At 41.8% G+C, this 27,908-nt stretch overlaps 1 protein-coding gene across 8 annotated transcripts in view; it reads right to left on the bottom strand.

Moving 5' to 3' along the window:
- LRRC7 (leucine rich repeat containing 7) overlaps nucleotides 1-27,908 on the bottom strand; it is a 198,980-nt gene that overhangs the window by 69,568 nt on the left and 101,504 nt on the right. For all 8 annotated transcript variants that reach the window (XM_090146844.1, XM_090146845.1, XM_031604275.2 and 5 more), the window contains 6 exons: nucleotides 22,097-22,292; nucleotides 9,754-9,956; nucleotides 6,095-6,212; nucleotides 5,185-5,263; nucleotides 4,379-4,468; nucleotides 1,676-1,732 (listed from right to left, as the gene is read on the bottom strand). In XM_090146844.1, the coding sequence (XP_090002970.1) occupies nucleotides 1,676-1,732; nucleotides 4,379-4,468; nucleotides 5,185-5,263; nucleotides 6,095-6,212; nucleotides 9,754-9,956; nucleotide 22,097 (548 nt within the window). In that variant the 5' untranslated portion in view covers nucleotides 22,098-22,292. The remainder of the gene's footprint in view (nucleotides 1-1,675; nucleotides 1,733-4,378; nucleotides 4,469-5,184; nucleotides 5,264-6,094; nucleotides 6,213-9,753; nucleotides 9,957-22,096; nucleotides 22,293-27,908) is intronic.

Below are 27,908 nucleotides of genomic sequence, written 5' to 3'. Positions count from 1 at the left end.
CAGTGCACATCTGCAGACCTGCCCCATCTGCCCCAGCACCAGGCTGTAAAACCCCTCTGGCTTATAGGGCTGTATGTATTTCCTGACTGAAGTTGTTCTGCTGTAGGCACAGCACTCAGTGTTGCACTATGTCTCACCTGGACGCAGCCCAGCACTGCACTCAGAACAATTCTTTCTCCCCTCTCTCTCTATTTCATAATACAGCTGAGCCTCCTACTACCATTTTGAAGGGCAGCGTTTGCACAAGCAGAAGCCCTTCTTTCCAGTCTGCCTCAGCAGAGCACAGCAGAGCCTCCTGCTGCAGCAGAGCTGAGACCGACCGCCCACAAGGAACGTCTCCCTTGGTTACAGCACTCAGAGCTTCCATCCTGCCAGAGCCATCAGCAGGAAGGCACTGAGCTCAGCCACCACCAGTGGTGCTGCACCCAGAGGTGCCTCACCCAAGAGGGGCTTCCAGACACTGCAGGGATGGCACTGGACACGGTGTGCTGCTGAAGTAAAGGAGAGCCTTCTTATCAGTAAGGCTGACACAACTCCTGCCCTGCTGCCATAAGCCTCAGTGCACGCACAGCCTGCAGACAGTAACGACCCCAAAGCCACAGCCCTGCTCTCCCAGCACATCAGTGGGGACTGAAGGGCCTGCTTTGTTTCTCAAAAAGTGCAAATCGGATTCAGAGCAGAGAAAATGGGATGTTTACACACAAAATAAGTGTTATTCTGGTTTCAGAAACACATCCTTTAACATAAACCATGACTTTTCTTTGAAAAGGGTCTTTCTGGGCCTTTAGGGAAATACCCAAAACATCAGGTCCCATATGGGGAAAATTCCTGAGTATCAGCTTTTAGTGAATGTGAGATTGCTAAGCTGAGTGCTAAATAACATGCAATTCAGTGTTAATAAAGTTTCCTAAGTAGAGTCTTCTATCACCACTGTAAGTCTCATTTACAGCGAGGACATACAGCCTCCATTTGGAATGATTCCCAGAGCCGTGGATAACTTTTCATTGGTAAAGATCCTTGCATAGAAAACACACAATGTTGGTTTGAATTCAAAAGCGTATTCCTTGCTTTACGCAGTGGGACTCCCTACATGCAGCATGGGAAGTGTAGATGTTCACCTTTCATTTATTTACCGCTTCAGTTTCAAAATACCACTTAAATGTTGGTCAAATGATAGTAGTACCAAGATAAATACCATTGTTTCAAAGAAATAGTAAGATGGACATTTCCTCAGTATTCTGATGATACAAGTTTCCAAATTGTAAACAAGCAAATGCACTTTGCTTCCTCACAAATCATACTGGGAGGTTGTTCTAATGAGGTTACACAGCACACATTTTCAATGACTCAGAGCAGTTCTTCATGAGAACAGACTGTCACTGAATCAATGACCAGGGCTACCTCATATTTTGTTTCCCAATTCTGTTTACATTGCATATTTCAGAATGTTACACTACAGGTTCGGGGTACTGAGCTGTAGTTAGCTAGCTTACAAGCACTCATCTTCCATCATACACTTGCTTTTTGCTAAAAATCTTTGGTGTGTTGTCTTCGAACATGAGAAAAAAAAATAGATCTGACCAGAAATAACATCATCAGAATGCTACCAGTAAAATTATTTTGCACTGCAGGAAATGTCAGGTCAAAGAGCATTACATAAATAGTCATCACTTACTTTGGTAGAGTTTTCAAGTGATTTTCCCTTAACTCCAATATTCTCAATTTGACAAGTCTAGGAATACAAGAGAAAATAATTAGTTCATCTTATGAATTAGTTCAGAAACCCATTGGAATGGTTTGAAGCTGCTCAGTAGGCTGCAGTAAGGTGAGTTTGTATGTATATATATATATATATATACATATAAACAACAAGAAGTCCAGCAATTGTGGGACTGAACTTCATATAAAATGCATTCAGAACCAAAGAGCTTTGTATTTAGTCTATCCTCTTTTTATGTCCTTATCTGAACTCATCTGAAAACTTCTGACATACCTCAGTTTTCTCAAATAATGATAAACTACTTTTATTGACAATTCCAACAAAGCAAACAAAGGAAAAGCTAATTTCTCTCAAATATTTCTGGATCTATGAAAACATGAAAAGCAGCCACGCAGTTTGCAATTCTCTCTTCCAGTTGTAGCCTTATATTCTGCAGCTCCACATCGACAGACTAGCATCACAGAGCAAATCTCCATTAAATTTTCTGTATTTTATGCAGAAGTAGGACATATGCTCAAGTGCTGGCACAAATTAGAACCTCTATACGACAGTACTTCACAATTCCCCAAGACTGTGCCAATTCTAACCAGCAATATTACTCAAGCCATGTGAAATGGAGTGATTCTGCATCATTCACTCATAACTCTGCTATTTCTAAACAGAGCTGTTACATCAGAGCCATACCGTGTAAGATTTTAGGTGGATAGCTCTGTTTTTAGATGTTCAGAAAGTTTATTGGTGAACTTTATGATGAGTTTCAAGAACTCCACTTGATATTACTCTATAGTGAAGGCCCATTAGTGCCCTAAGAGGAAGCATGTGTCTGTGAGAAAAGCTGAAACCATACAGCAAAGCTCTAAATACTTCTCTGTGCAATACAGTACCCATTTTCTGTTTCACAGAACCTCAGACTTTCCAGTACTTTGTTATTCTAGAAACCCATGAGTTTCCCTTTTTCCTACCAAAAAAGAAAAAAAGGAAAAAAAAAAAAAACAACAACACTGTAAATCCTACACTTGCACTTTAGCCAGGACTAAAAGGAACGCCTCTAAGTGAGAAGTGCAGAGATGTTTACATGATGCTGGTGTAGGCTCCATTCCCCACTGTGATCAGATGGCTAAATGAGACTGTAACAGATTAACTGAACGTTACTGTAGCAGAAGAGACAAAGCAAGCACTAAAATCTGGAGCAGGGCAATAAGAGAGACCCAGTTAGAGAGCTGTGCGTGGTTAGTGAAAAACAGTGCAATTTCTGTGCACTTATGTTGGAAGCTTCAGAGGCATGACAAGGATTTGTAAGTGCAGGACACCAAAGGGATGACAGGAGCAGCATAGTAATGACAGAATAACAACCACTACTGGAACCAATGTCATTTCATCTAGATAACAATTCTGCATTTGTAGATTAAAAAAAAATTGAGTGCTTTCTGCTAAGAGATGTAGAATGCTGGAGATGTCCTTAAGAGGCAAAGATCAGTAGACAAAGTACAAGCAGAGCTCCAGAAGAGCATAATGAATATAATTGTTCCACGGACAGAAAAACTACACATCTGATAAACTGCAGGGGTATTTCATGCCTCTGTTTTTCCTTAACTCTTGTACATGCTGTCTGAATTCTGAACTGCAAAAGCGATCTTCAGATTTATTCTGATGTTCCAAACACTCAACAACTGCAAGCAATGACAAGTTCCCTTCCTCTTTTCTCAACTGGGCATTTTTTAAAGTTACTGCAGTATGCACATAGCCTCAGTTGAGGGTCAGCGACAGTTTCAGCAAGTAAATGCCAACAAACTTGTACTTTCTATTTCTCAGTGCCTGAGTAACACCACCTCCAACACCAATTATGCCACACCAGCGTTGGTTTTGGAGTGCTGAGGTGATATTCCCAATGGAACAGTGACACACACACAAGAGTAGCTAGATGGACCAGGAAAGAAACTAATACTAGATGAATTCTGTAACATCACCTTTTCCTCCTTTAATCCTCTGTCTTCTGAGCTATTTGTCCCACTGGGCAATCAGAAGGCAGAAGGGCTGCACAACCTTTCTGCTGGCAGCACAGCAGAGATGTAAGTATTGTGGTGCACTCTTCAATGGCCACATCAAATTGTCTTCATTTTGGTTTTCTGCCTTTGACTCATGCTTACGTAACACGTTTTAGCTCAGCTTCTACTGCATTTATTTGTACTGCCATCCTACTTCCTTTCTGCTCTGCTGCCTTTTGAACCTTCTCTCTTCTTGCTTTTCTATTTTTGCTTTTGTTGCTCCACCACGCTCAGCCATTCCTTATCTTTCTTTCTGACTCACGCCACGTTTCTCTTTCTGTTCATTCCTCGATAGGCATACACCACACTGCTATTTTCTGCACTTGCCACAACATAATAACACATTTGACTAAGGACAGGCCTCTTTTCTCCAATTCTTATTCCTGGCCACCTTTTCCCTAAACAAGCAAAATGCTTCGCGTTATCATAGAATTCTTGCTGACATAAAATTCTCTCTAACAGTAACAATTCATCAAAATAGGGCTGAAGAGACAAAATCTGTACTTTCTGTTGTTGTTGTTTAAAAAAAATAGATTACAGTTTTAAAATGGTCCTTTAAAACCTGAAGTGGGTTCATATGAAAGAGCAACGCGCTTTGATGACTAATTCTTACCTTCCAAAGTTAGCTGGGAGAAACTCCAAAAAGGCATCATTTAGATAGAGCTGGGTCAAATTTAGAAGTTGTGTGAAGCCATCTGGCAGCCTAAAAAACAGTTAAAAGCTTAATGCTCACACTGAAGTTGCTATGGGAATAATAACAATATATATTTAGAAAGAGAAAGATGACTTTCTTTCTCACCCTCTTTTTCTACCCAAATTATCAAGAAGAATTTACTGAGCAGCTTTTTACGGATATTTTTGACTGCTCTCATCTTTTCCACATTGATATAACCACATGAAATTCAACTCCTTGGCACATCCCAGTCGCATCGGCCTTTTCTCCCTTTCAAGTTGAAGCTTTTAAGCCAAAGGTGCATTCCTCCTCCCCCTGCCTCTCTGAGATACTGAAGTTCCATTCTTTCATTTCCTTCACTCTATTTCATATACCACGGGATTACAACAAAGACATTTGGTGACTGCAGGTTTTTGGCAGGAGTAAGGATTTCTGAAGTCCCAGCCTGGAGATTATGGCACTGGAGGATGCAGCACAGCTTACTCCCAAATACATCCATTAGCAGCCTGCAGGCTGCGCCGCCCGCACTGCTGCACCAACACATTCCTTATCACATGGACACACACCGTGCTCCACACAGAGCAGATATCTCTGCAGAGATACATCCATCTTGGATTTCAAACAGCTGAAAAACAATTTTCATTAATTCTGTAAATAAACTTGACATTGGGCCTCCAGACTTTACTTAACTTTGCATACGTTTTCTGCACTAGCAGCAATACAGACACAAGGCTCCCGATACTCACTTAGATACTGGGTTGACACTGGCTTCAATAATTGTTAAACATTTACAGCACTTAATATTCTCTGGAAAGTCTTGAATTCCTGAAAAATATTGAAAGAAGTATTATACACACATGAAAACTGTTCAACCTGTTTTGATCCTAAATGAGTTCTCTTTAGATATAACAGTGATATACATACTTCAGTATTACAGTCCAGAAGGTACTTTAGCAGTAAATAAATAGACCACAGCAGGCAATATGGCTTGCAGTACAAATTCTGCATTGATACTTGAGATCTCCTAGAGTTAGAGTGACACAACTTGTACTGATATTTGCGCCTTTCATTTCTTTCCCAAATGCCCAGCCTTTTCTTCTTTGCCCATCTCTAGAATTGTACTGATAACATTTTCAAGAGAGGCTAAGCCTAATTTTCAAAACAAATACACAGGTTCAGATACACAAAGTTTTTTAAGCACGTAAATATGTATTTTGGAAATGCACATCAGCAAATTCATTGCTGGCTACATCAATCCTGGCAGCTGTTGATCTGTAGCCTTATATCCTTAAATACATTAATAAACCTGATCCACAAGAGCCAACCACTAAGTACTGAGCCACTTTGGAAAGGGGAATGCTTCATAAGTGCAATAAAACGTGTTCCTGCTCCTCTATTTGTAATGCTTATTGGTCACAACTTATCATGGTGAATTATGCTAGAGAAGCCTCTGTTTTATTCATTCACTTCACTGGGGGAAAAGCAAGTGAGGTGGACATCCACCCACACCTGTTAAAAGCATCAGGTAAGAAAAAAACAGAGCACAATGTAGAAAAAAAAAAAGAGTATGTTTTCTAGAATACAGTTGGTGAGAATTTAAGCTTCCTTCTTGCTGTTCGTTTATTCTTTAAGATACTTATCCTTTTGATCTCTTACCATTTTTACTGATATCAAGTTCTCTGAGATTAACTAAGCTAGCAATGGTGGTTGGCAGACTGGAGAGGTCATTGTCTGGTATGCTCAGCTTGCGTAGCGCCTGGCAGTTGAACAGTTGCTGTAACATAAAAAGATATTTTAGGGCGTTTCAGGAAAAATCAGTTAGGAATCACCTTTATAAATAGAAGCAACAAATATTACAGAACTACAGAAGAATTCAAAAGTACAAAAGTATTTTGAGAAGCCAGAATTTGGGAAGCTGTCTGAAAGACTGCTCAGCACATTGACACAGCTTACACGTGGCTGGAAGGAATTATCAGTGCAGCTGGTGAGTGGCAGAAACGCCCAAGCACCATGGAACTCTGCTAAAAGTGCATACTCACCTTAAAAAGAATGAAACCTGTTGTTCCTTCAAGTGAATCTCTTTTCAGAAGACCAAGAGGTGATCACACGAGGAAGCCACACAAATAATGCTGAGCCCTGAGCTGCAGCCACCAGGCACCAGACCCGAAGGCCTTCTCAATGAGAAACACCTCTCAGAACACTTTGTATTGGCAGTTTTGCTCTGCAGACCTCCTCTCACAAGGAATGCATTTGTTCACTTGCAGGACCTCTTCTTAAAGCACAGCATTTTGGATAGGACTGAAAAGTAAGTGGACTACCACTCTCCAGTGTTTGCTTTTGTGATTTCCAGCCCCGTTGCTGCAGCCCATAGCAATGTGAAGCACAGAGGCCTGGCAGAGCTTTGGTGTGCATACAAACCAAACCATACCATGCTGTTAGAGCTGCAAAATGCAACTCCACTGCCTTTCCCCAGCTGTTGCACTGAAGCATTACCATAAAAGACAAAGGAGACATGGAGCTTCAAGTCTGTCCTGCGATAACACTGTGTGGCCTCACCTTGAGCACTGTGTGCAGTTTTGGGTACCACAGCATAAAAAGGATGTAGAACCATTAAGGAATGTCCGAAGGAAGGCTACAAAGGAGGGGTCTGGAGGGGAAGATGTGCTGGGAGCAGCTGAGGTCCCCTGGTTTGCTCAACCCAGAGAAGAGGAGAGGCCCCATGGCAGCCCTACCACTCCCTCATGGCAGCCTACAGCTCTTCATGGCAGCCCTACAGCTCCTCACAGGGTTATCCATCACACTGCATCCACGTACCACTTCTGCTTCCCTCCCACTTGTGCTGACAGTGCCAAGGTGTGAGGGACAACAACGGGCATTATTCTGCACGTCCCCGCTTCCCCATGAGACAATGAAATGTTGTAGCCTATAACTAAGAACTCCTCATACCTATTTTACCAACACATTAGATTTATCTTTATTAATGTTGCCCAGTACGAGTCAAAACAGATTTTGCTTTATAATTATTTATAGATGACAGTTACTGGGAGGAGTTTCCGTCTCAACTGTGTTTTTCTGTACAGATTGCCAGGGATTCCACCTACATCAAAATCAATTCCCTTTTTCATGTCATTGATTCACTTGACTCATGCACATAGGGTCGTATTTGCAGTGGCAGCTCATGGTAACGAGAGCAAAAGCAAGGAAAAGAAAAGTCTGGTCTAAAGTCAGGGGGAAATAGAGACTAAGAATTGCAGAACAAAACCATAAATCCTTAAAAGAAAAAATATATATATGTTGCAGAAAGATAAAAATTCAAAAATACAATAGGCAAAATGAGTTTGATACATCAGTTTAGGGCTACAAAGTGTATTGGTTTCTAGAGAAACAGGTAACATTGGTATATAAGGATGTAATGGAATCTCTACCTGTGCTTTTCTTCATGAGACTGTAAAATATGGCAAGTGTTCTGATGACAGTAAGCTTTAATAGACCACTGAGTCACTGAGGTACGTAATATTGGTAAATAACAAAAATAGAACACTGACGAAACAGATTTCTTTTTGGAAACAGTTATTGGACTTCACATTTCCAGAGAAAGGATGTCCTGCTCGCAGGAGTTCGCAGCATGTAATACAAGCTTAGCATGAGGAAATGCAGTGCCATTTTAAGGAAAAATGACTTTATGTCACCTACAGCTTAATTGAAGTAGAGGACAGAGTTCGACATGTGGCAAAAATTATTTGGAGCAGAAAATTTGAGAAAGAAATTATTTGGACTGTTTCACTTATGGCAATGATTAATAAACTCTTTAGACAAAGAGGTGTAGATGGTATTAAAAAAGCCAACCAGTGCTCCCATTTTTCTTCCCATAATTGCACAAGACCAAGACTGTGTTAAATGTTACATTTACCCTCAAGACTCATCATAAGGACTTTTTCAGTACATAGTATTTGCTTCAAATTATTACCTATGAACAAAGAGAAATGAAGCAAGAGGTGCAAAAATGGAGCCCTGTTCATTTAAATTGCCCCAAAGTATGCATTTATCTGCTGTTGCATTTCACAAATAACATGTATGGATAGATGATACCACAACACAGTGCAGTGCACATCTCAACTCTGACTGACACTATCACCTTCATTTGAGTTTCATTATTTTGGACCCTTTACCCTCGGCCCTCACCTTATGCCCCGATACATTTGCCTTGTACTCAGCACTGCCATTTCTCTAAATACCATCATGATGCCTACTTTCATGAGGCCAAAGACAAATATATTGATAATTGGTGGCCAATTAAAGAACTACACTTTTTTTTTTCAGTATGATTTTTCAGTAGCATTATTTAAATATACAATGTGACCATGTATTTTTATTAAAATAGACACAGTCCTGAAGGTACTTGCATTCACAGTGAAATGATCTACACCCAAACCACTTTATATTTATGGGGACAAAAAAATCTCTGGTTCTCTGCTGTCCTTTTTAGGAGGAGAGATAAGGCAGTTCTCTATATCATTTTTTCATGACACTTGAAGATTGTAGCTACCCTGCCTTATCAGCTGTAAATAGCTTCTTGATTGAGTGAGTAATCTTCAGCAATGAACCTTCATATCTGAATATGGGAACTCCATGTAATGAAAAAAGTACGTTTTCTACATTGGGAAATAGAAGCCTCTGTGTTGTGTAAGTCAGGAACATATTGGGAGATGATGAAAAATGGATTACAGTGGAACAATGTTTAATTAAAAGACTTGTAAGCATCTTTCATTATTGTTGAGAAAAATTCAATTAAGGAACGGATTACATTACTTCATGCTTCATTATGTAGCTAGTACCTATTATTAATCGTTTTTTTCCACTACCTTGCCCTCTTTCATTTCCAGAACATTCAAGTTACACTAACTTTTAATTTCTTACAGTAAATATTAATCAGCAGAAGACTAAAGAATCTGTAAAAGAAGTTTTACACAGGAAGCACTGCTATAGAACTTGGTTGCAGGACCTCATTTAAGGCTGTACAAATGTCACCTGGGCAGTGCTAGCCTCTCTCCTGCAAGGATCAGCATCTCATCCCTACCAAGGGCTTTTTTTGGGGTTTTTTGTTGTTGTTGTTGGTTTTTTTTTGAAGGAGTGCAACTGATGATCCAAATGCAAGACCACCTGCCCCATGTGGCCCTGTACTCCCAGTCTCTCAAAGCACCATGTCATATTAATCATTTACCAGCCCATGAGCAAACAACATTTCAGAGTTGCAGCACATCTTCGGTGCACATTCAAAACTTTGCCAACTGTAAGACACGAAGAACACAGGTTACCTTGGGTAGCTCTTCGATTTGATTGGCATCCAGATAAAGCTCCTCCAATGTGCGCTCGAAGTTGAAGACCTCCTTTGGCACCTGCTGTAGGCCGCAGTGAGAGTAATCCAGGACTGAAACGATCTCCTCCTCACCGCGAAAGCAGCGGCAGGGCACCAAGCGGCCAATAATCTTCCTTTTGGTTGTCATCTCCAAGCAGGGCACTGAAAGAAATGGGAGACAGTTTTCTGAAACTATCAGCATGTTTGGGCCTATTTCTTCAGAATCATTACAAACATAGCAGCCCATTCAAGATGTAGATTTTTCCAACAGGTTTCTGTAGTCTGCATTCTCCAGGTTTTCACCCGCTTTGTGACAAAGCACAACCAACTGGGACTCGCCAGAATGATCACAAAAGGCAATCTCAACACACTGTCTGTTCCCTACATGGGGGCAGAACAAAACATGCCAAGGCCATCCTCAGTTCTTGCTTTCTGTAACAATGAAAACCAGCTATGCAAATCCTGCAGGTAGAAATGAAAACATTTTCCAGCTAAAGTGCACTCCGTGCTTCCACCCCCTGCTCGGTTTGGGCTGTGAGACAGTGAAGTGAATCAGTCACAGCCACTTGGACTCCAGTTCTCCCTGACAAACACGTGGTTCCATCGTATCTGATTTCCCTGGAACCAACAAACTTCCTTCCACAATTATTGCTGGGGTGCACTCATTGTCTTTTTGAGCACACAAACGAAGAAAAGAACGCGTAAACCACCTGATAAGAAAATAACAGAAAGCCATCAGTTTGTTTACCTGTCATTCCAGCTTCTCTTGTATTATCTCAGGCTGTGGGAACTCAGATAAAGGACTTAGCAGAAATCCCATTAATTTTACTGCAGCAGAATAAGCTACTGGGAAATTTCCCCACTGCCTGTTCCCCAACTTCTAGACCAGACGTTGGTTCTGCTGACCTTCCTTGCATACACAATCCATACACACACCTCTCCTCATGTGAGCAATCGTTCACACAAGCGTGTTTTAATATTTTTCAGCAAAATAAGAATGATTTAAACAACTACTTTCGAAATGAGCAAACAGTAAGCAGATTTGATATATGTCAGGCAGTCTACATCTCAGAGATACCGACATTGCAAAGTTATGTTAACCAGATTATAGATAAATCAGGCTGCTCTGAAATGTATTACCATAAAGCCAACAACAACAAAATCTTTGCCTCCTATTTTGTAAAGCACTTACAAAGTTTTGTAACATTCATGGAAAGAATGCACTTAATGAGAGCAAGTAAAGCAAAGCACATCAGGATCCTCTTTCACAGTGAAAAAGCAACCATACATTCATGCAAAATGTCAGTGGAGAAAGACAGTGAGGTTCTGCAAAGTATCTTCCAAAAATAGCATGAGCTGTAGAATTCAGTGTCAGTCTGTGCTTTCCTTTGTCTTCTCACCCATTTAAAGAAGCTTCTGAAATACAAGAAACCCAGTAACTGAAGAGAAACAAGTTTCCTCTCAGACAGCTCCCCGTGCAGAGCTGAGAGGATCTGCCTAGGAATGAATATAGATCATTCATGATGCTGCAGGCATTATTTGTGTGAAATGTAACATTAAAAAAAAAAGTATTTCCTTGGTGTGATAATGCCCTGTGTACAGAACTTTCTGTGCTGTTTGTATCATTGTTATCTGGGAGGTAAACAAGACTCAAACGTTCTACTGGCACTCAGCAACGCCAAGGAAACAGACACACAAATGCTGTCAGAACAAACGCTGGTTTTCATGGGCTCAAGATGCTGAGAGGAGCACAGTGGCAGTGCCCCCAGCTGCACATTGGCTGGTTCTGACTTAAGGGTAAGCTTAAAACAGAGATAAAAGTAGTCTCGTAATTTTGAGCAGATGCCAAAGTTGGAGATACAACACTGAAGCTGTCTTAATTACAGGCAGCTAATGCAATGAAAGCACCCTCGTAACAAAGTTTACATAAACTTCTTAAAATACCAGAATAGAAGACATAGAGATATGGAAATAGATTCATTTTCAAGCTGATTTATAACTGAATCTTCCATTTCTATGTAACTTCTAATCCTGTGCTTTCCCTTGTCCCAGTTCTACCGCAGCTCAGAGTCTTTGCCCACTCCTGCGTGATCCGCTCCCTCCAGAACCTTCTCACTCCCCACCACAATCCATGCTGGCAGCCCATTTGGTCGCATGAAGTCTCTATATCTCCTCCCAGAAACCATCCCATGAGCTCACGTGAGAGCACAAGATCAGAACAGCTGATGGCTGTAAAAGCATGGGTCATGGAATAAGCCTTTCACAAGAAAAATGAAATCAGCTACCAAAATGCGCTGCCTCTTTGTATTCAAGCAGAGGAAGCAACATTTGCAACTGCATATTTCAGAGCATGACACAATACAAATAGATGCCCTTGGAATATCAAATTATTTGTAGCTTTTGAAGGCATTTGAAGGTAATGAACAATTGAGCAGTGACATGTACTTCAAAAACTACTTGGAAAAACATCCTTCCCATAGGCATTACAAAGCACTTAGCTTTGCATTATTCTCCTCCACTGTAGGCACATGCATAAAACAAACCTCACATTCCATTTTAATAGAAAGCCAGAACAATAACAGCAGAACAGCTAGAAAATGTACAAACAGCGACGCAGTGAGAGAACAGAACTAAAAATAGCAATTACAACAGCAAAGGCACGGTTAAAAATAGGGGGTTTTGCTTGTACTAAAGTTCTTCCATTGTCACAGTCCATAATTTCTTCTTCAAGAAAAGATTGGTTTTAAAAATCAGACAGGAAAAGTGCGAAGGATAAACAAAAGTAATTGAATTATGCTGTCTTTCCCAAAGGCAGCAATAAGATACAGTTGTCATGGTCACTAAAGTCAATTGTTGAGATTATTTGGTTATTATTTGGATCCGTCCTCTTCAGACACAAACAAACTGTTTGGATAGATCAGCAATCTCTACTCAAGAAAAAAATTAATGCAGCAGTGAGGAAGGTTTCTGACCCTGAACTAAGGTGTGCTGCTAAGAGGATCAGTGTGAAGTTCCTGTAGCGGTGTTACATCTCCTTACTCCACTTTCTGGCAGTACGGCCACGGGAAAGCACGGAGCTGAGCATATTTCAGTGAGAGGGCATTTTGCATGTGCCCATAGTCTGCTCCTCTATTTACCCTCTGTAATTAAAAGAGGAATGAGCAATCATGCTGGAAAAGCCTGCTACGCATCCCCTGGGGTTCATACTGTTCTTTGCAATCCGTTCAGAAAGCACCAGTAAGGAATTAAAGGACCTGTGATACGATTGAAAGAAGTAAAATTCCATGCCCTGTGGACTAATGGTAATTAAACCATTCATTAATTTCAGTATTATTAATTCCTTCCCTGGACTAATCCCAGTTTCGGTAATTACACTTTTCTTACCTACATTTTATTCCTTCGTATTTCTCATAAAGCCTTCCTTTTGCTCTGAGAGTCACTTGCTGTGAGGACTGCTCCTTGAGATGGCTGGGGAGAAGGCAAGAAGGACCGACGGACTGCCAGCCGGGGGCTGTCAGTGTCACTGCTGCTCCAGAACATTGCTTGGCACCCTAAGCAATAAGGTCTGCCTTCTTCCTGACAGGAGCACCCATGCCTACTGCCCACTCCCATTTAAAGCAGGGAAAGAAGTGTGCTTCTCTTTAACAGAGTATTAGAGGTCACTGCTGAGAGCAAGTTGTGTGCTATACAGCGAGTACCACGTGCTATAAAAGATTCCAGTGACATTCAGAAATCAAGAAATGTCAGGGATGAGGCTGTCTGCTCAGTCTTACTGAACCCAGTCAACAGAATTCACAGCAACCTGGGAAGCCATGACACGTTTGTTCTGCAAGGCGCCAGGAGCACGTGGCCGTTTTCACATGCAAAAGCACTGGGAAGAAATGTAGGTCTTGGGAGCTTCTCTGCAATTCTGATTAAGGAAATGTTTTGACTTTGTAACTAACAATTAAACAACTTCAGTCATAGAATCACAGAACGGCCTGGGTTGCAGAGGAGCACAGTGCTCATCCAGTTCCAACCCCCTGCTGTGTGCAGGTCGCCAACCAGCAGCCCAGGCTGCCCAGAGCCACATCCAGCCTGGCCTTGGATGCCTGCAGGGATGGGGCATCCACAGCCTCCAAAATGTGATGTACAATTACTCAATTGTTCAGAATAATAAAATGAAAAACGAATACTTTCCCCACAAAAGCTCAAAAATGTTATGACCTCCTTCCTAGAAGCTTTTAAAAATATATATCCTTTCTTGAATTAGGTTAAAGAAACTTAAGAAAGAGGCACAAACATAACTGCTACTTATCAGCTCCATGCAAACATCCCATTATCATCACCTACAGTTTACTCTCTTACAAAGCAAATCCCTAAAATAAGAAAAATAGTAGTTTTATTAAATTAATTGGGATAAAATCTAATCTCTTCCCAGTTAATGCATCTTTTGTGCAGTAAAAACACTAATCCCTGTTACTCAATAATCACGGGAGTTTTCCTCACCTATCCAGAAAACAGAAGCAAACTGCTGTATGGTCACAGAGCTTTGACTTAAAGATGGAAAATGCGAGTTGACAAATGTGAGGTGCCTGTGAAGAAGAGCGGAGGCAGCAGTTTGTTCAGAAGACAAATACCTACAGGTTGTTGTTCACCTCGGGAGCCCTGCGCACCGCACTGGGCGCACGCACCATCACACAGAGCCAGATGGCTTTTTGCCCCTCAGAAAGCAAGTCAAAATTTACTTCAGGAAATGGGGAAGAAAGAGTCATCTCTCTCTGAGAATATTTTACCCAACCGGTTTTACTGTACGAGGTGCAAAATGTTACCTTCAATGGGTTTTACTTTTTGTTAGTGATGTTAATGAAAACTAGAAAGTTCTCGCTTAGTGGGGAAGCAATTTGGAGTTATAAAAAGTAGCTTCAAACTGCCTTCAGAAGCCAGTAGATTTCTTGTCGACAGTCCATTTAAAGAAAGAATCCCCAAATTCAGTATTTGTAAGATCTCCCTAGAATTATGAAGCCAGCTCCCCCAGTCTGGGGCCTGCAAACCTCCAGATACAAGCTGTATCCCCACACCTGCACAAAGCAGGCAGCTGCAGAGCTCCTCCCCTACACGAAGGGGCTCTTCGGAAGTCCCCATTAAGAATATATAGTTTTAATTTGTAGAAGCAAACAACAGCTTTTTGTCATTGTTTTCAAAAGCATTGAGAAAACACGTGAAAAAAAAGAGGCAGCCAAAATGTAAAGAACTCCAGAATTATCCCCGACTACATGAGGATGATCTTGGAGGTCTTTTCCAACCCTCGTGTTTCTGTGATTCTGAGTTGTTTTTTTTTCCCCCTCAATGCAGATTAATGATGAATTTGACTACCAAGCAAGTTTTTGCTGTAATCCCGTGATGCATTCCTGACCCCAGGGAGGTCTCAGCGCCCCACACTCTCCAGTCTGAGCCCAAACCCAAAAAGAAAGAACAGGCAATGTTGCTGGAGGGCCCATGCTCTCTGACATGGCATCAGCCCTGGGATTACCTGTACTGCTGGCACCTCATTCAGCAAACTCTGCAAGAAACTGCACAGTCCGATCAACGTGCTAGTGCTAAAAATTGGCTGAGAGACCCCGAGAATAAAGGACAGAAGTGTGAATGAGAGCATTACAAGGCTGAAATCAGCGATAATGGTAACATTTGCCAGAGGGCTCAGAAAATATTAATTATATTCAAAGCCGCAGACAGTTTGCTTCACTGAGCTCTTTGTAATACATCCCAGATAAGTGATGATTTTTTGTTCCTTTTCTTTCCCTTATTATCAGCGTAATCAACAACATTAATATGCTAATATGTTGGGGCTTTGCAGCGAGCCATAATACCAAGCTCAGAAATCACAAACACACCAACTCCTCCACCACCCCTTCGAGCTCCCGTAGGGCCAACACACCCAGGGGTGAGGGAGGCAGAGGGCAGCTCCGTGAGAGCCCCCCCACACCCATCCCACCTGGGCTTCCCCAGCAGAGGCAGAGCCAGCAGCTCCCCAGCAGGATCCATCTCGAAGTTCATCTCATGGCCAGGCTGCAGACTGGGCTCCTCAGCTCCTCTTTCTTTGCCTGATCTCACATTCTTTTTTAAGCTGCACCTAGCTGATGGTAGCACCCTTTTCCTTTAAATCCCATAGAACAACTAGAAGCATTCAGTGTAATTTGTGATTTCAGAGCTGTTGGAGGTGCAGAATGTACTTCTCCCCTGACCTCAGGGAAATGCTGGGGAATTTGGAGTTGAACTGGACTCGATGATCCCTATGGCTCCCTTCCAACTTCAGATATTCTGTGATTCTATTTCCCACTCATTTCAGGATTTCACGTGACAGTTTCTCTGCAGAAATTGATTTGTTATTGGGACTATGAAGTGGAACAAAGATGAGCATTGGTTGGAATTGAAAGAAGAACCCACCCTCACATTTCCTTCAGGCAAAAACCTTTTCCATACTAATATCCTCCTAACACTGAACGTACACCCACTTCTATTTTCTCTCCTCTCCTTTAATTAAGTGCTCTGTGTAGGTGATTTACATGGTGTCCATTCTCAATCTGGTTCATTGAAATAATTAGGGAACTTCAAAGCACTCTGAGTCCTCTTAATTTTCACTACAACTTTTCATTTATAATAACAGCACTGTGAACAATTTAGATATCTTAAACACTGCAGAAAGTTTATATCTGCATACATAAGCCATGCTTTTTTCTTCTGGCTTCTAGTGCTTAAATACACCACTCACCTCTGTTAGGGGCATCCCTGTGGGCACAGCTCCACTCTCAAGACTTTGTCTGTAACATCATGAACAGACAGTTCAGTGAAAGCAAGATCAGTTAATTGGTTTTTGTAGCCTATTCTGTAGTCTGTTCCCCTGAAAAATAGTTTTTGTGTAGCCTTATGGAAAACTCCGGTTTTATTCTGTTTGTTTTTATACAAGAACCAACCGAATTTCAATAACTGCACATTGGTAGCAAGTGTTGAAAATAAATAATTATGCTTTTAGTTGCCAGAAGTTACAATCAGCTTGATGGTCCACAGCACAGATCTTTACAGAGGAGAGAATCCAACAAACTAAGATGAGATCCAGCCGCCTTTAGAAAACGTGCTTTCTTGAATCTGGAAAATTTCCATTGAAGCTTAGATCTTTGATGTGCTTCAGCTTTAATCTGAAGCAATCCTTTAGTTTAAAGATGATCTGGTGTGAAATTTATTATGAACTATGATTTATTTCTTGCCTTATGGAGTAATAAATTTTGCTGCCCATACGAAGGCCAGAACTGCTATCCAAAGGAACAGCACAGAAAACATAATTTACCTGCTAAATACATTAACTAAACAAATGACTATTCAAATATGAGCTGTATAACTTTCATTAAGTCTGGCTTTCTTCCTCACAGAGGAAAGGGATCGCACAGAATACCCAATTACTTCTCAGCGGTTTACATCCCAATCCGTCTGCATTATTCGTGACATATTAATCTGCTTAGCAGGAGCTTACTGCAGGAAAACTGTACGCATTTTGCTGAGCTTGCAGAATGAAAGTTCCAGAGATAATAACCTGCAACTCCAAACTGCAGTTAGAGAAAAAAGTTTTAATTAACAGGGACAGCTGTGGCTCTGTGAAAGCTGATCTGAGACCCCACACAGAGGGGTGCTGGGCAGGGGCCTCTGCTCCTCCCACAGCACATGGAGGTACCACCACACCCAAAACAGGAGGTTACGTTGATTTTCTATACGCCACAAATAGATGTTATGATGTATTTCCAAGTTTTGCCAACTTCCTCCACCACTAAAACTCCACCTTCTGTTCCTTACGTAGCCACTGCCCAGGAATGCTCCCGACGTTCCTTGTATTCTCATCAGGTTTGGCCTGATCTGCAGCCTGTAACCTTGAGGACACAGACCATTCCCCAGCTCTGCACCACCACGAAACCTGCTTTTGCACCACCATCCATATTTCTGCCATCTGCAGCCCACGCAGGGCTGGTTGGTCCCCACCACGCTCACCTGGTACAGGCAGTGTTTGGACTTCACCTCACCATCACTCAGTTCACCTCCTCCACTTTCCAAGTGACTCAGTGCCATAAGTGCTGCTTTTTCTCTCATCTTGCTGTTCTTCTCTTCTAGAAACACCTTCTATATTTTACATTATCAGTTCCTCAAGCTTATTTAGACCTTTAGCCTTCGTGGGTCTTCTACTCCTCCAGCAGCTGTAACTTCTCACCTGCCCCATTTTCCCCTTCTGATCTCAGTGTGGTTCTCGACTCCCTCTTCCTCAAAAATCCCCCTTTACTCTATTAATCTCAAGCACAGGTCTGACCTCTGAACCCATCCTGCACCCCCCAGCTTCTCCTCCCAGTGCCCCAGATCCCTCTATAAGCTCTACCCTACAGTAACCACCATTTCCAACAATCACACTTTCTTTACTGCATAGTTATTCTCTTTTCTAGGAGTTCCTACACGAGTGTTCCAATTCTCCAACTTAACTGCACAAACATAAATCGGTTCCCAAACACCATTCTATCTCTGCTCATTGCAACTAAAAGCTCTCCCCCCTTCCTTACACTCTTCTCTCTACACATGTTAAGTTTTGCCACGAAGAAAATAAAACCTTTCACTGCCTATCAGTTTGAGTTCCATTCTTCTACCATCCTTTGCAGTCGTGGATTCAGATTTTTTTAATTGCTCCCCATTTGTCTCACCATAATCAGTAACGCAGCACATCTGTGCTGTAATATGCCTGCGTGTGTGTTCACAAATCGGATTACCAAAACGCAAAAGCTGCCGTGCCAAAATGACAGCACAAATGCAATCTTAAAAACGTAATTCTCACAAGTACCCATGAAAATCAGTTACTTGAGTACAAGAATACAACGTGCCATCCACACAGACGTTCATCTCCGTAAATACCGCACTGCCTACAAACACCTGACTACATCTCCTCTGGTTTCCAGCGCACATAGCTGCCACAGTTCTTTCTTGTGTATTTTTAGGCAGAATCGAGTAATTAAATCTGCACTGTGCCCTCTCCCCTCAGTGCCAATTAGTCCCCGCATTACCCTGGAGCTGTGACGTAGCGAACAAAAATATCCTCAATTAAATACCTGCAGAACTCAGGGCGGTCACTTTCATACTCCATACATTCATACTCCAGCAAAAGCTATGTTTGTTTCAGGAAGGACTGCGTTACTTAACAACAGAACTATGGCTCCTTTAGGTGGATTCATAGGACGCTCCTTTAGGTGGATTCATAGCACTCTGACCAACCTTGCACTCATCAGAACCTTGCAACATTCAAATCCTGGGCAGGAAGGACACAGAAGTGGGGATACTAAAGGAAGGTGCAACAAGAAGCACTGCAGGAGAAGGAAAACTGCCAATGCAAAAAAGGCTCCTGGAAGAAGTTAATTATGCCATGGCAAACGTGCGTACTTATTTACTGATATTTCACAGGTTATTGAGCACACAGAAAGAATGCTGAAGAAAGGCCACCACAAGTAAATGGAATTAATCATTCCCTGTTGGTGTTTACTTACTATTTGCTTTCACTTCCCCAAGGAAGATGGTGGGTGGCACATTCTCCCTTTCAACAGGCCAGGTTTTTACACTTAAACGTGTTGCAGTTTTCTCCGCTTGTTGTTTAAGTGTTTTGCAGCTCTCAGCTGCCCCACCATCCTGAGCCTAGCTCAGAGAAGCCCCCCAGCCATTCCAAACTGATCTCTCCTGTTATGGAGAAGGGGGACCCTTCCCCTGCAGTGACCCTCAGCACAACAGAATCCTCAGCTTAAAACAGCCCCTCTTGAAATGCTGCCAACAATACTCAGATTCCTATTTTAGACATCAGACCACCTGGAAATTCTGGGTGGCCATACAGCTGGGATAAAGGCCAGTCCATAAAGAGCAATCAGGCAGTGGCACTGGGGCCACCACCCCTGGGGGTGTTCCAGAGTCGTGGGAATGTGCAACAGAGGGATGTGGGCAGTGGGCATGGAGGGATGGGCTTGGAGGGCTTTTCCAAACTCAATGGTTCTACAGTTCTGTGATCCCGCATTTAGGGTTATGCTGGAAAACAAAGATGTCTGGTTTGTTCCATCCTCCTGTAGTACAACCACTACACTCACTTCAGGCAGTAGGGCAGGCTGTGCTGTGAAAGGTTCCTGTGTAACCACAATAACACTGTAAAACCAAACTGGAATATTTGGAGGCAGCTATAGACTGTTAGCTTACATACTATTCATTCAATTTCCAGCTTGTGTCTATTCTCTCTACTCTTCCAACAGATGAGTCAATAGCACTCAGCCATTTTTTGGTAATTTTTTTTTTTGCAGAGTGCCATCACAGCCACTGCTGAATTTGATATCATTGCAAAACCCACATGCTAGCACTATGCCAGGAAGCACAGCTACTGGCACGAAGAAGCTGTCATCTTGTCCCATCTTCAGCCAGGAGGAAATCCAGGCTCAGGAGCAACCAAGTCCTCCAGGCTCCCTTCCTGGGCAGTGCCAGAGGGAACCCACCTTTGTGTGCAATGTATTTCACCCCAACGCGTGGGAATAACAACCCAGGCTGTTCAAAGCAGGGTACTGGGATAAGCCTGCATTTCTAAGGGCTTCCATCAGCAGAGGGCTCTAGAACTACACTCCTTTAGGTATCGTACTCCCTCCCATGATTAATCTGTCCCAGTTTTTTTTTTAGTCAATTAACATGCTGTTCTTATGCTACAAATGTTCTCTAAAAAAAAATTCTCACAGCTGAGCTGTCAAACTCTGAAATTCGGTACATTGGAATGTCAGGTTTTTACAAACTCCAGGACTTTGTTAAAGTATAATCAGAACTTTAATACCCAATTATGCAATCTTAGCAATAATATTCTGAAGAGAATTTTATTGCTTTCATCATAAACTGGGAGTATCAACCAGAACTGTACCAAGTTGTTCCACTCAGAAATACATGGGCTTGATTCTTTATGGAGGGGTTCATCAGATTTCATCTGAAATTGCAGGTGTGAACATATCAACATTGGAAGACTCAAGTATTTGGGCACACTCTCTCCACTCAACAACAATGAACGTCTTTGTTTTTCACTTAGCTTCTCCCCTTATTTTGTCTGGTGGTCACAGCTCAATTGCTAACTGCTCACTTACAAAACACAAGGTCGTCTCTGCCTCAGCTCAGTTAGGTTAGCAGATGTTCTTTGAGGGCTAAGATACCTCCCCTGAGCAAGCACAAGGAATGCTAGAAGTCCAAAGACATTTCTCACAGCCTGAAACAAGAGTTAAAAAAACAAACAAACATGGATGAAGCACTAAGCAAAATGTTGGCATCCACCCACTTTCCAAAGTAAGTCTTAGCTGTATAAGAAGTGATAGCCTTTTGACAGTAATTTATAAACAGACACACAGCCCCCATTGTACAATCTGCTCCGGTGACAGTAAGTCTAGAAAGGAGCAGAAACATGACCTAGAGGCAAGACGTTGTAAGATAAAGAGAAGTGAAACATGGAATTTGTCATCCCCAATTGAATTAGCAACACTAAGGTATTTTAATAGGCATGTCTCCAACTATCAAAATCATCTGAACAACCACAACCCGTGACAAAAAGTCCTCTGAAGCAGGTACTCTGCTAATGCCAATCAAAACTGAAACAAGATTCCCACATCAGACTGAACAACAGCTATGCCATGAAGTTCATACCACTATTTGTAGGACTGTTAAAGCACACTCCTTTCCCATTCTCAGTCTCTATGTGGCTTGCCTTCATGTGACTCATAGCAAGCAATGGAAAAGGGCTGCTGTATGAATGTGGATGCCCACATAGAAAAAAATCTCTATGAAGTGTACACTGAATGATACACATCGCAGACCTCAGTGCTGGCTGATCACCAAACACCACCACACGTAAAGAAATTGAAGATTACACATTCACTAATTTACTAAATTTACTCTTTAACTCAGAGGCAAATCTGCTAAGATCAATCAAGTACATTTGTACATTTTTTCATTTAACTCCCTAGTGCCAAAATAAAATATATTCATCCCCTCTATAGCCTTAAAAAAAAAAAAAGGCAAAATTCATCTTCTTGAGACTTGGCTTTAGAGAAACAAAATGATTTTCATAATAATCTAGGTATCTGTTTCTACCTATTGACTGGAAAGCAAAAGTTATCTTTTAACTACTGTCACAAGACATAGGGGAACACCAACAGAGCTGGTATTGTTTATGGATTGAGTGGCTATGCCCGTGAAGAACAGCATTTAAATGTAATTGCTGCAAGGTCTTTCAGTATACTCACTGTTTTCCAACTCTCAGCTGTACTGGTTATGACAGTTTCACACAGTGTTGTCATGCAAGAGAGGGACTTGCAGAAAACTCTTCTGCAGCAGACATTGCACAAGCCAGCAAAAAAAAACGAGGAGCACTTCCCAGGCTTCAGCTTCAGCGCCAGCTTCTAAGCCTCTCGAGAGGTTCACCAATGTGATGGCACGTAACTGCAGAGAGAAAGCATGGAACAAGAATATAAATCTGCTCCAATTGACAGTTGCTAGTTGTTAAAAAAAAAAAATGGTACATTGAGTTGAAAATGAGGACAGACACAATGATGGTTGCAAGATCCAGATAGTGCCCATTATTTTAATGCAAGAGAAAGTAAGAGAATTTGGAGTGGGACATGAGAGCGTCTGGACACTCATGAACAATCAGCAGCAGTCAAGATGATTAGAGAGAAGACATGCAGAACAGCTAATGGCTGTAGGGAAGGGGAACAAAAGCTGAGCATGTGGCTGAGGGAAAGGATTGAGTCAATACAGAAGAAAGAGCAAATTGTAAATTGCAGAGGGATGCAGTGATAGCTCCGCTGACAAACCACGGCACTTTGATCTCATAGCAAGTGCCACAGACCTTTCTATCTCTATAGAGGTGATTACAGTTTTGCTGGGTCAAATGACATATGGATCAGGACTGCCCACAGTACAGTGCTGTAAGTGCCACTGAACCGCATCAGAAACTGAACATGAACATCTGAATCTCAGCCTGAATGAGGGAAAAAAACATTTGGAACAGCTTGGAACGAATCCCATTTCTCCCTCCCACCAAGGAAAACAGATGGTATCAAAAAGATGAACAACATCCTAACAGTCTATGCTACTGTTGCTAAAGAATAAAAACAGAGAGGCTGAGGAGCCTAGGATGGGAAGGAGCTGTGCTGGTGCTCTGTGACACCTGCTCTGGGTTAAAACCACATCTTTAATTTCTCTCCCAAACTCTTCTACCCAATCTCCAGTCAACAGGTTTCTCCCTTCTAGCAAATCCTACCAAAGCGTTCGCCAAAAGCTTAACTTTTCCTAAGATTCAGACTACTGTTAATAACTGCTTTTAAATTATTCAGAGGCTGTTTATGCCAACTTATTCTTTTGCCGAAATGCTCTTTATAGTTATGAACTTGGTAGAATAGACACAGGACATTCAGAAGAAGCAACAGAAGCTTATAAAGACATTGAAAATGTTCATCCTTGTGGAATCTTTTTTTGATATCTGTCTATCTGAGGTATAAATTAAATATTCTAAAACACAGTTATTCAAACAATTTTTCTTTGGCCTTAATAAAAACATAAATACAGCTATTAAAAAAAAGATGCATGAAATGGCTTCTCTATCACCAAAATGAAGTTGTATATGTCATGGGTCTTTGAGCAACCTGGTTTAGTGGGAAGTGTCCTTGTCTATAGCAGGGGGTTGGAATAGATGATCTGAACTCATACAATTCTATGATTCTATGATCTGAGAGCTCACCTGGCCTAGAAAGACACTGTGGTTGTGGTGTCCTGTAGAATACTAAATACACATACAATATTCCTAAATGTGCTTGTTGCCTGTTCAATGCCAGAAAACTTCCCATGCTATAAAATTTAGTCCCTCCATCCACTTCTAAAATTCTGTGCTTTGTTGTGCACAACTTCCAGCCTGCTATTGACTATGTAAGATGACAGCATTTTGGAACTCAGACTGTTAGCTACTGGCAGCTGCCAAAATCCAGCCAGAGTTGCTTTTAACTTAAAACTTCCTCGATGTTAAAAATCTGAACACAGGAAATACACTCACTTAGAAGGTTGATATTCTACAGTTTAAGAAGTTTCATTAAGAACATATGAAAGTGAGATCTGTGCCTCCCCGAAATACTCAATGACATCCTCAGCATTAAATTACTTCACCTTTCCTGAATGTATTCAGATGTACTCCTGCTCTGTTCTCAGCAAAACCATTGGTGTTTATCAGTTGAGATGTTTTGATGAAAGCTATTAAGTCAGCTCTATTTAAATAAAACTGAAAAGTTGTCAGTATCTTCTAATTAAAGTCCTGCTCCTTTTTGCTCAAAGTAATCTCTAACACATTTATCCATTTGTTTCACTCCTATCAAATCAGACACTGATCACTAATTAGTCCTGTTCCCAGGCTGAAAGTCCTGTGATAAAGCAGGGGACCAATGATAACAGCAACTCTCTTATTCTCTCTCTCATATACTGACCACATCCAGATCTCAGCATTCAGTGTATCAAAGGACCAGCTCCAATTAAGTCCCTTAGGTTACTTCAAACTGGCATGCATAAATGAAAGAGCAAGTATAACTGCGTTCACTAAATTCTACAAGAGAGGCATTTCTGTTCATACACCTGGGCTGATTTCTTTATCATAAAATATTAGGTGGTCTTTTTTTTTAGCTAGAGATATCTATAAAACTAACAAAAGTAACAGGAGAGCATCTGCACCTGCGACTTCAATTTGTGATAAAAACAGAGACAAGGAAATGGCATTCCTCACCCTGCGGCTCCGTGTTCAAACACTGCAGGATGTACTGCACCTGCCCTGCCCCTCTGGGAGACACTCTGAGCTCTCAGACAGATGAAGCCAGTCCAGAACTGTGGAGCTCTGTCCCTGTCCCAGAAGCACTGCAACCTCATTTCATGGCCCAGGCAAGCAAAGAGACAAAACCCAAATGACAGGGCTGGGGACACGAGGTAACACGTGGGTACATCTCCTCCCATTAGCTGAAGTCTACAGCCCAGTACGTATCCATCCGTGTTCTGGTGTCAGTCAAACAGCACGGGAGGCTGAAAAATAACCACTTAGTAATTTTATCCAGAAAATTTTATCCAGCAGAGACAGGGAGGTGATTGTTCCCCTCTGCTCTGCTCTTGTGAGGCCCCATCTGGAATACTGCGTCCAAGTCTGGAGCCCCCAGTACAAGAAAGACAGGGAGCTGCTGGAGAGGGTCCAGAGGAGGGCCACAAAGATGATCAGGGGACTGGAGCACCTCCCCTATGAGGACAGGCTGAGGGAGCTGGGCTTGTTCAGCCTGGAGAAAAGAAGGCTGCGGGGTGACCTCATTGCAGCCTTTCAGTACATAAAGGGAGCCTACAAACAGGAGGGGAATCAACTCTTTGAAAGGGTAGATAACTGCAGGACAAGGGGAAATGGTTTTAAGCTGAGGGAAGGGAGATTTAGGTTGGACGTCAGGGGGAAATTCTTTATGGAGAGAGTGGTGAGGTGCTGGAACAGCTGCCCAGAGAGGCTGTGGATGCCCTGTCCATCCCTGGAGGTGTTCAAGGCCAGATTGGATGGGGCCCTGGGCAGTCTGGTCTAGCATTAGGTGGGATGGTTGGTGGCTCTGCGTGTGGCAGGGGGTTGGAGATTCATGATCCTTGAGGTCCCTTCCAACCCTGGCAATTCTGTGATTCTGTGAGAAAAGCACCACTTGATTTAATATTTACTGTATTACTAAAAGGGATTTTACAGAAAAAGAATGTTATGAAAACAGTATTATAACCCAATGTGTAGATCGTGTTCTGTGTAACAATGGGTGACTCTACGTCAGTGAAGGCTGGGAACACCCTGAAGGAGATCTCCTGTGCATGCACACGTCAGAGAGGTCTGCAGAGCTTGAAAGCTTCCAGGGACCAGGCTGGAAGGTGCTGAACTTGTTCACCTTTAGTGAACATTGATTTCTTACACTCCAAACTACAACAAAATGGTTTCATTTTGTCACTTCCTATGACAGAAAAAAGATATTATTTAGCAGACAAAGAACCTGTCTTCTGGATTTAGAAGATGGTTATCACAGATGTCAGTCTGATGGAGAAGGAAGCTCGTGCTGCTTTAGAACAAGTTGTTGCTTGAGATTTTCTCAAGTTACGTTTTTTCTGTCAGGGAATCTTCCTTAAAAGGACCATCAGCTTACAGATGCATCTGAAATTCAAAAGCTTGTTGAGAGATCTTCTGAAATATGGTATAAGGAATGTGCCATGGCTCCCAAACTTCTCATGAAGAAAACAACTCCCAGTACTGGGAGCCAGGAGTTGGAATCCGTGATTCTTTGATCCTTATGGGCCCCTTCCAGCTTGGGATACTTTACTATTTAAACTATTCTACACACATTGACAGCAGCTACATTTGAACCCACAGTGCTGGGATCTTCTAAGGCTGCTGCATTTGTTCCCAAGTGGCCCATCTGCACGCAGTGTTACGAGTGGAGCTGATTCTAGAAGGAATGCACCAGTCTGGCACTGAGTGTCACCCCAGAAGTTCACGATGTTAAACAAAGATAACAGAGGAGGCAAACAGAGGATGTTCACTTCCTCCTCTTCTCCACTCCCAAAACATGCCATCAGTCAATGAAACATTTAAATCAGCCAAACTCCTCCGCCTAAGTGTACAGTATTGCCCTTTCCAAACAGAAATGTCAGACTCTGCAATGACTAAAGATGACTCACAACCAAAATCTCAGTTCTTAACACTCAGATGAAATCAAGGTTTGAATTTTGCATGTAAACGTTTCCCTTCAGAAGTACATAAACATATATTTTTGACTGTACTTTTAAATCACGGGTATCCGACCTGTTGGCTCACCTGGGCCATGTTAAGTGAAGTAGAACTGTCTTGGGTTGCATGTAAAATATATAATACTGTTAACATGCAGAAGAGACACACAAATTCCCGGTGTAAGGACACACAGAAACTCCCTTGTCTTCAAAGAAACACAAGTGACAAGTTGCACAAAGCCTAAAGCGTTTCTTTCATAGGAGAAGGAGAAGAGTCAAAGACAAAGCTGCCCACCACTGCTTTCTGGTTAAATGTGATTCATCTTTTACTACTATGACAGAACAAAAAAATCAGTCTGAAATTAATTCCAGCACTGGTATTAAGAATGTCTGGCACATTACAGGAAACGCTGGCGTTCAAGTATCTGCATTCCCATACAGAGACAAAAGTAATGCACATAACACTGTGCTCAAAACATTCAGAGACAGCATTAATTAACGTGTCAGATGCCACTGAGCTTCACAAAAGTCAGCGCACAGAACATTGGATTTATCCCCATTTGAAATGTCTTGTTTGACTTCTTTGAAGGCACTGGATGAGGTCACTGTCTCAAAATGAATTTCCAGAGTTCCACCTTCAGAACCAAACCTTTGTGCAGAGATGTCCTTAGTACATTCCATGTGACTTCCTGCTGTATCAGCCGTAACGGTGCACAGCGTGGCACGTCTTATCATTACCAGTCATGTAGAAAAATGAAATACTCAGTGAACTAATTAGAGGAGCAGCTGTTTTCAACACCCATGTGTTAGACTGCGATAACATTTCTAGATGACTGAAAATAGCTGCTCCTCAATTCACTCACAAGGTGCCCAATATTTCCTGATCTAAACCGCCAAGATGTTTCATTGTAACACAAACAGAAGAAATTTGGAGCAAGAAAATGAGGCGCATGGTATTGATTTGTACTGGATTAAAGTTAAAATAAAATGAAACAAAGACAATATTTTGACTTTCGTGTATATAAACATCCATATGTTGTGTCAAATAATCTCAAATGACATCAAAATGTTATTTTGAACTTTCAGTGACAAGTAATCAAGTAATTGAAGCAGAAATTAAAGCATCTCAAAGCTTTTTTTTTTATTATTTAATTAAATTCTGACATTTTGTGAATCATTTAGGTGAGATCCTTGCACTTCAGAATTAGCTGTTCAACTGCAAGTTTTGACAGCTCCAGGAATTTTCTCAAAGACGTGTGTACAACTCTGCTCCCCTGGTGAGGAGGGACGGAA

This window comes from Phasianus colchicus, chromosome 9, assembly GCF_987193195.1.
Source record: "Phasianus colchicus chromosome 9, bPhaCol1.hap1.1, whole genome shotgun sequence".
Lineage (NCBI taxonomy): Eukaryota > Metazoa > Chordata > Aves > Galliformes > Phasianidae > Phasianus > Phasianus colchicus.
This window is presented reverse-complemented; position numbering and strand designations above follow the sequence as displayed.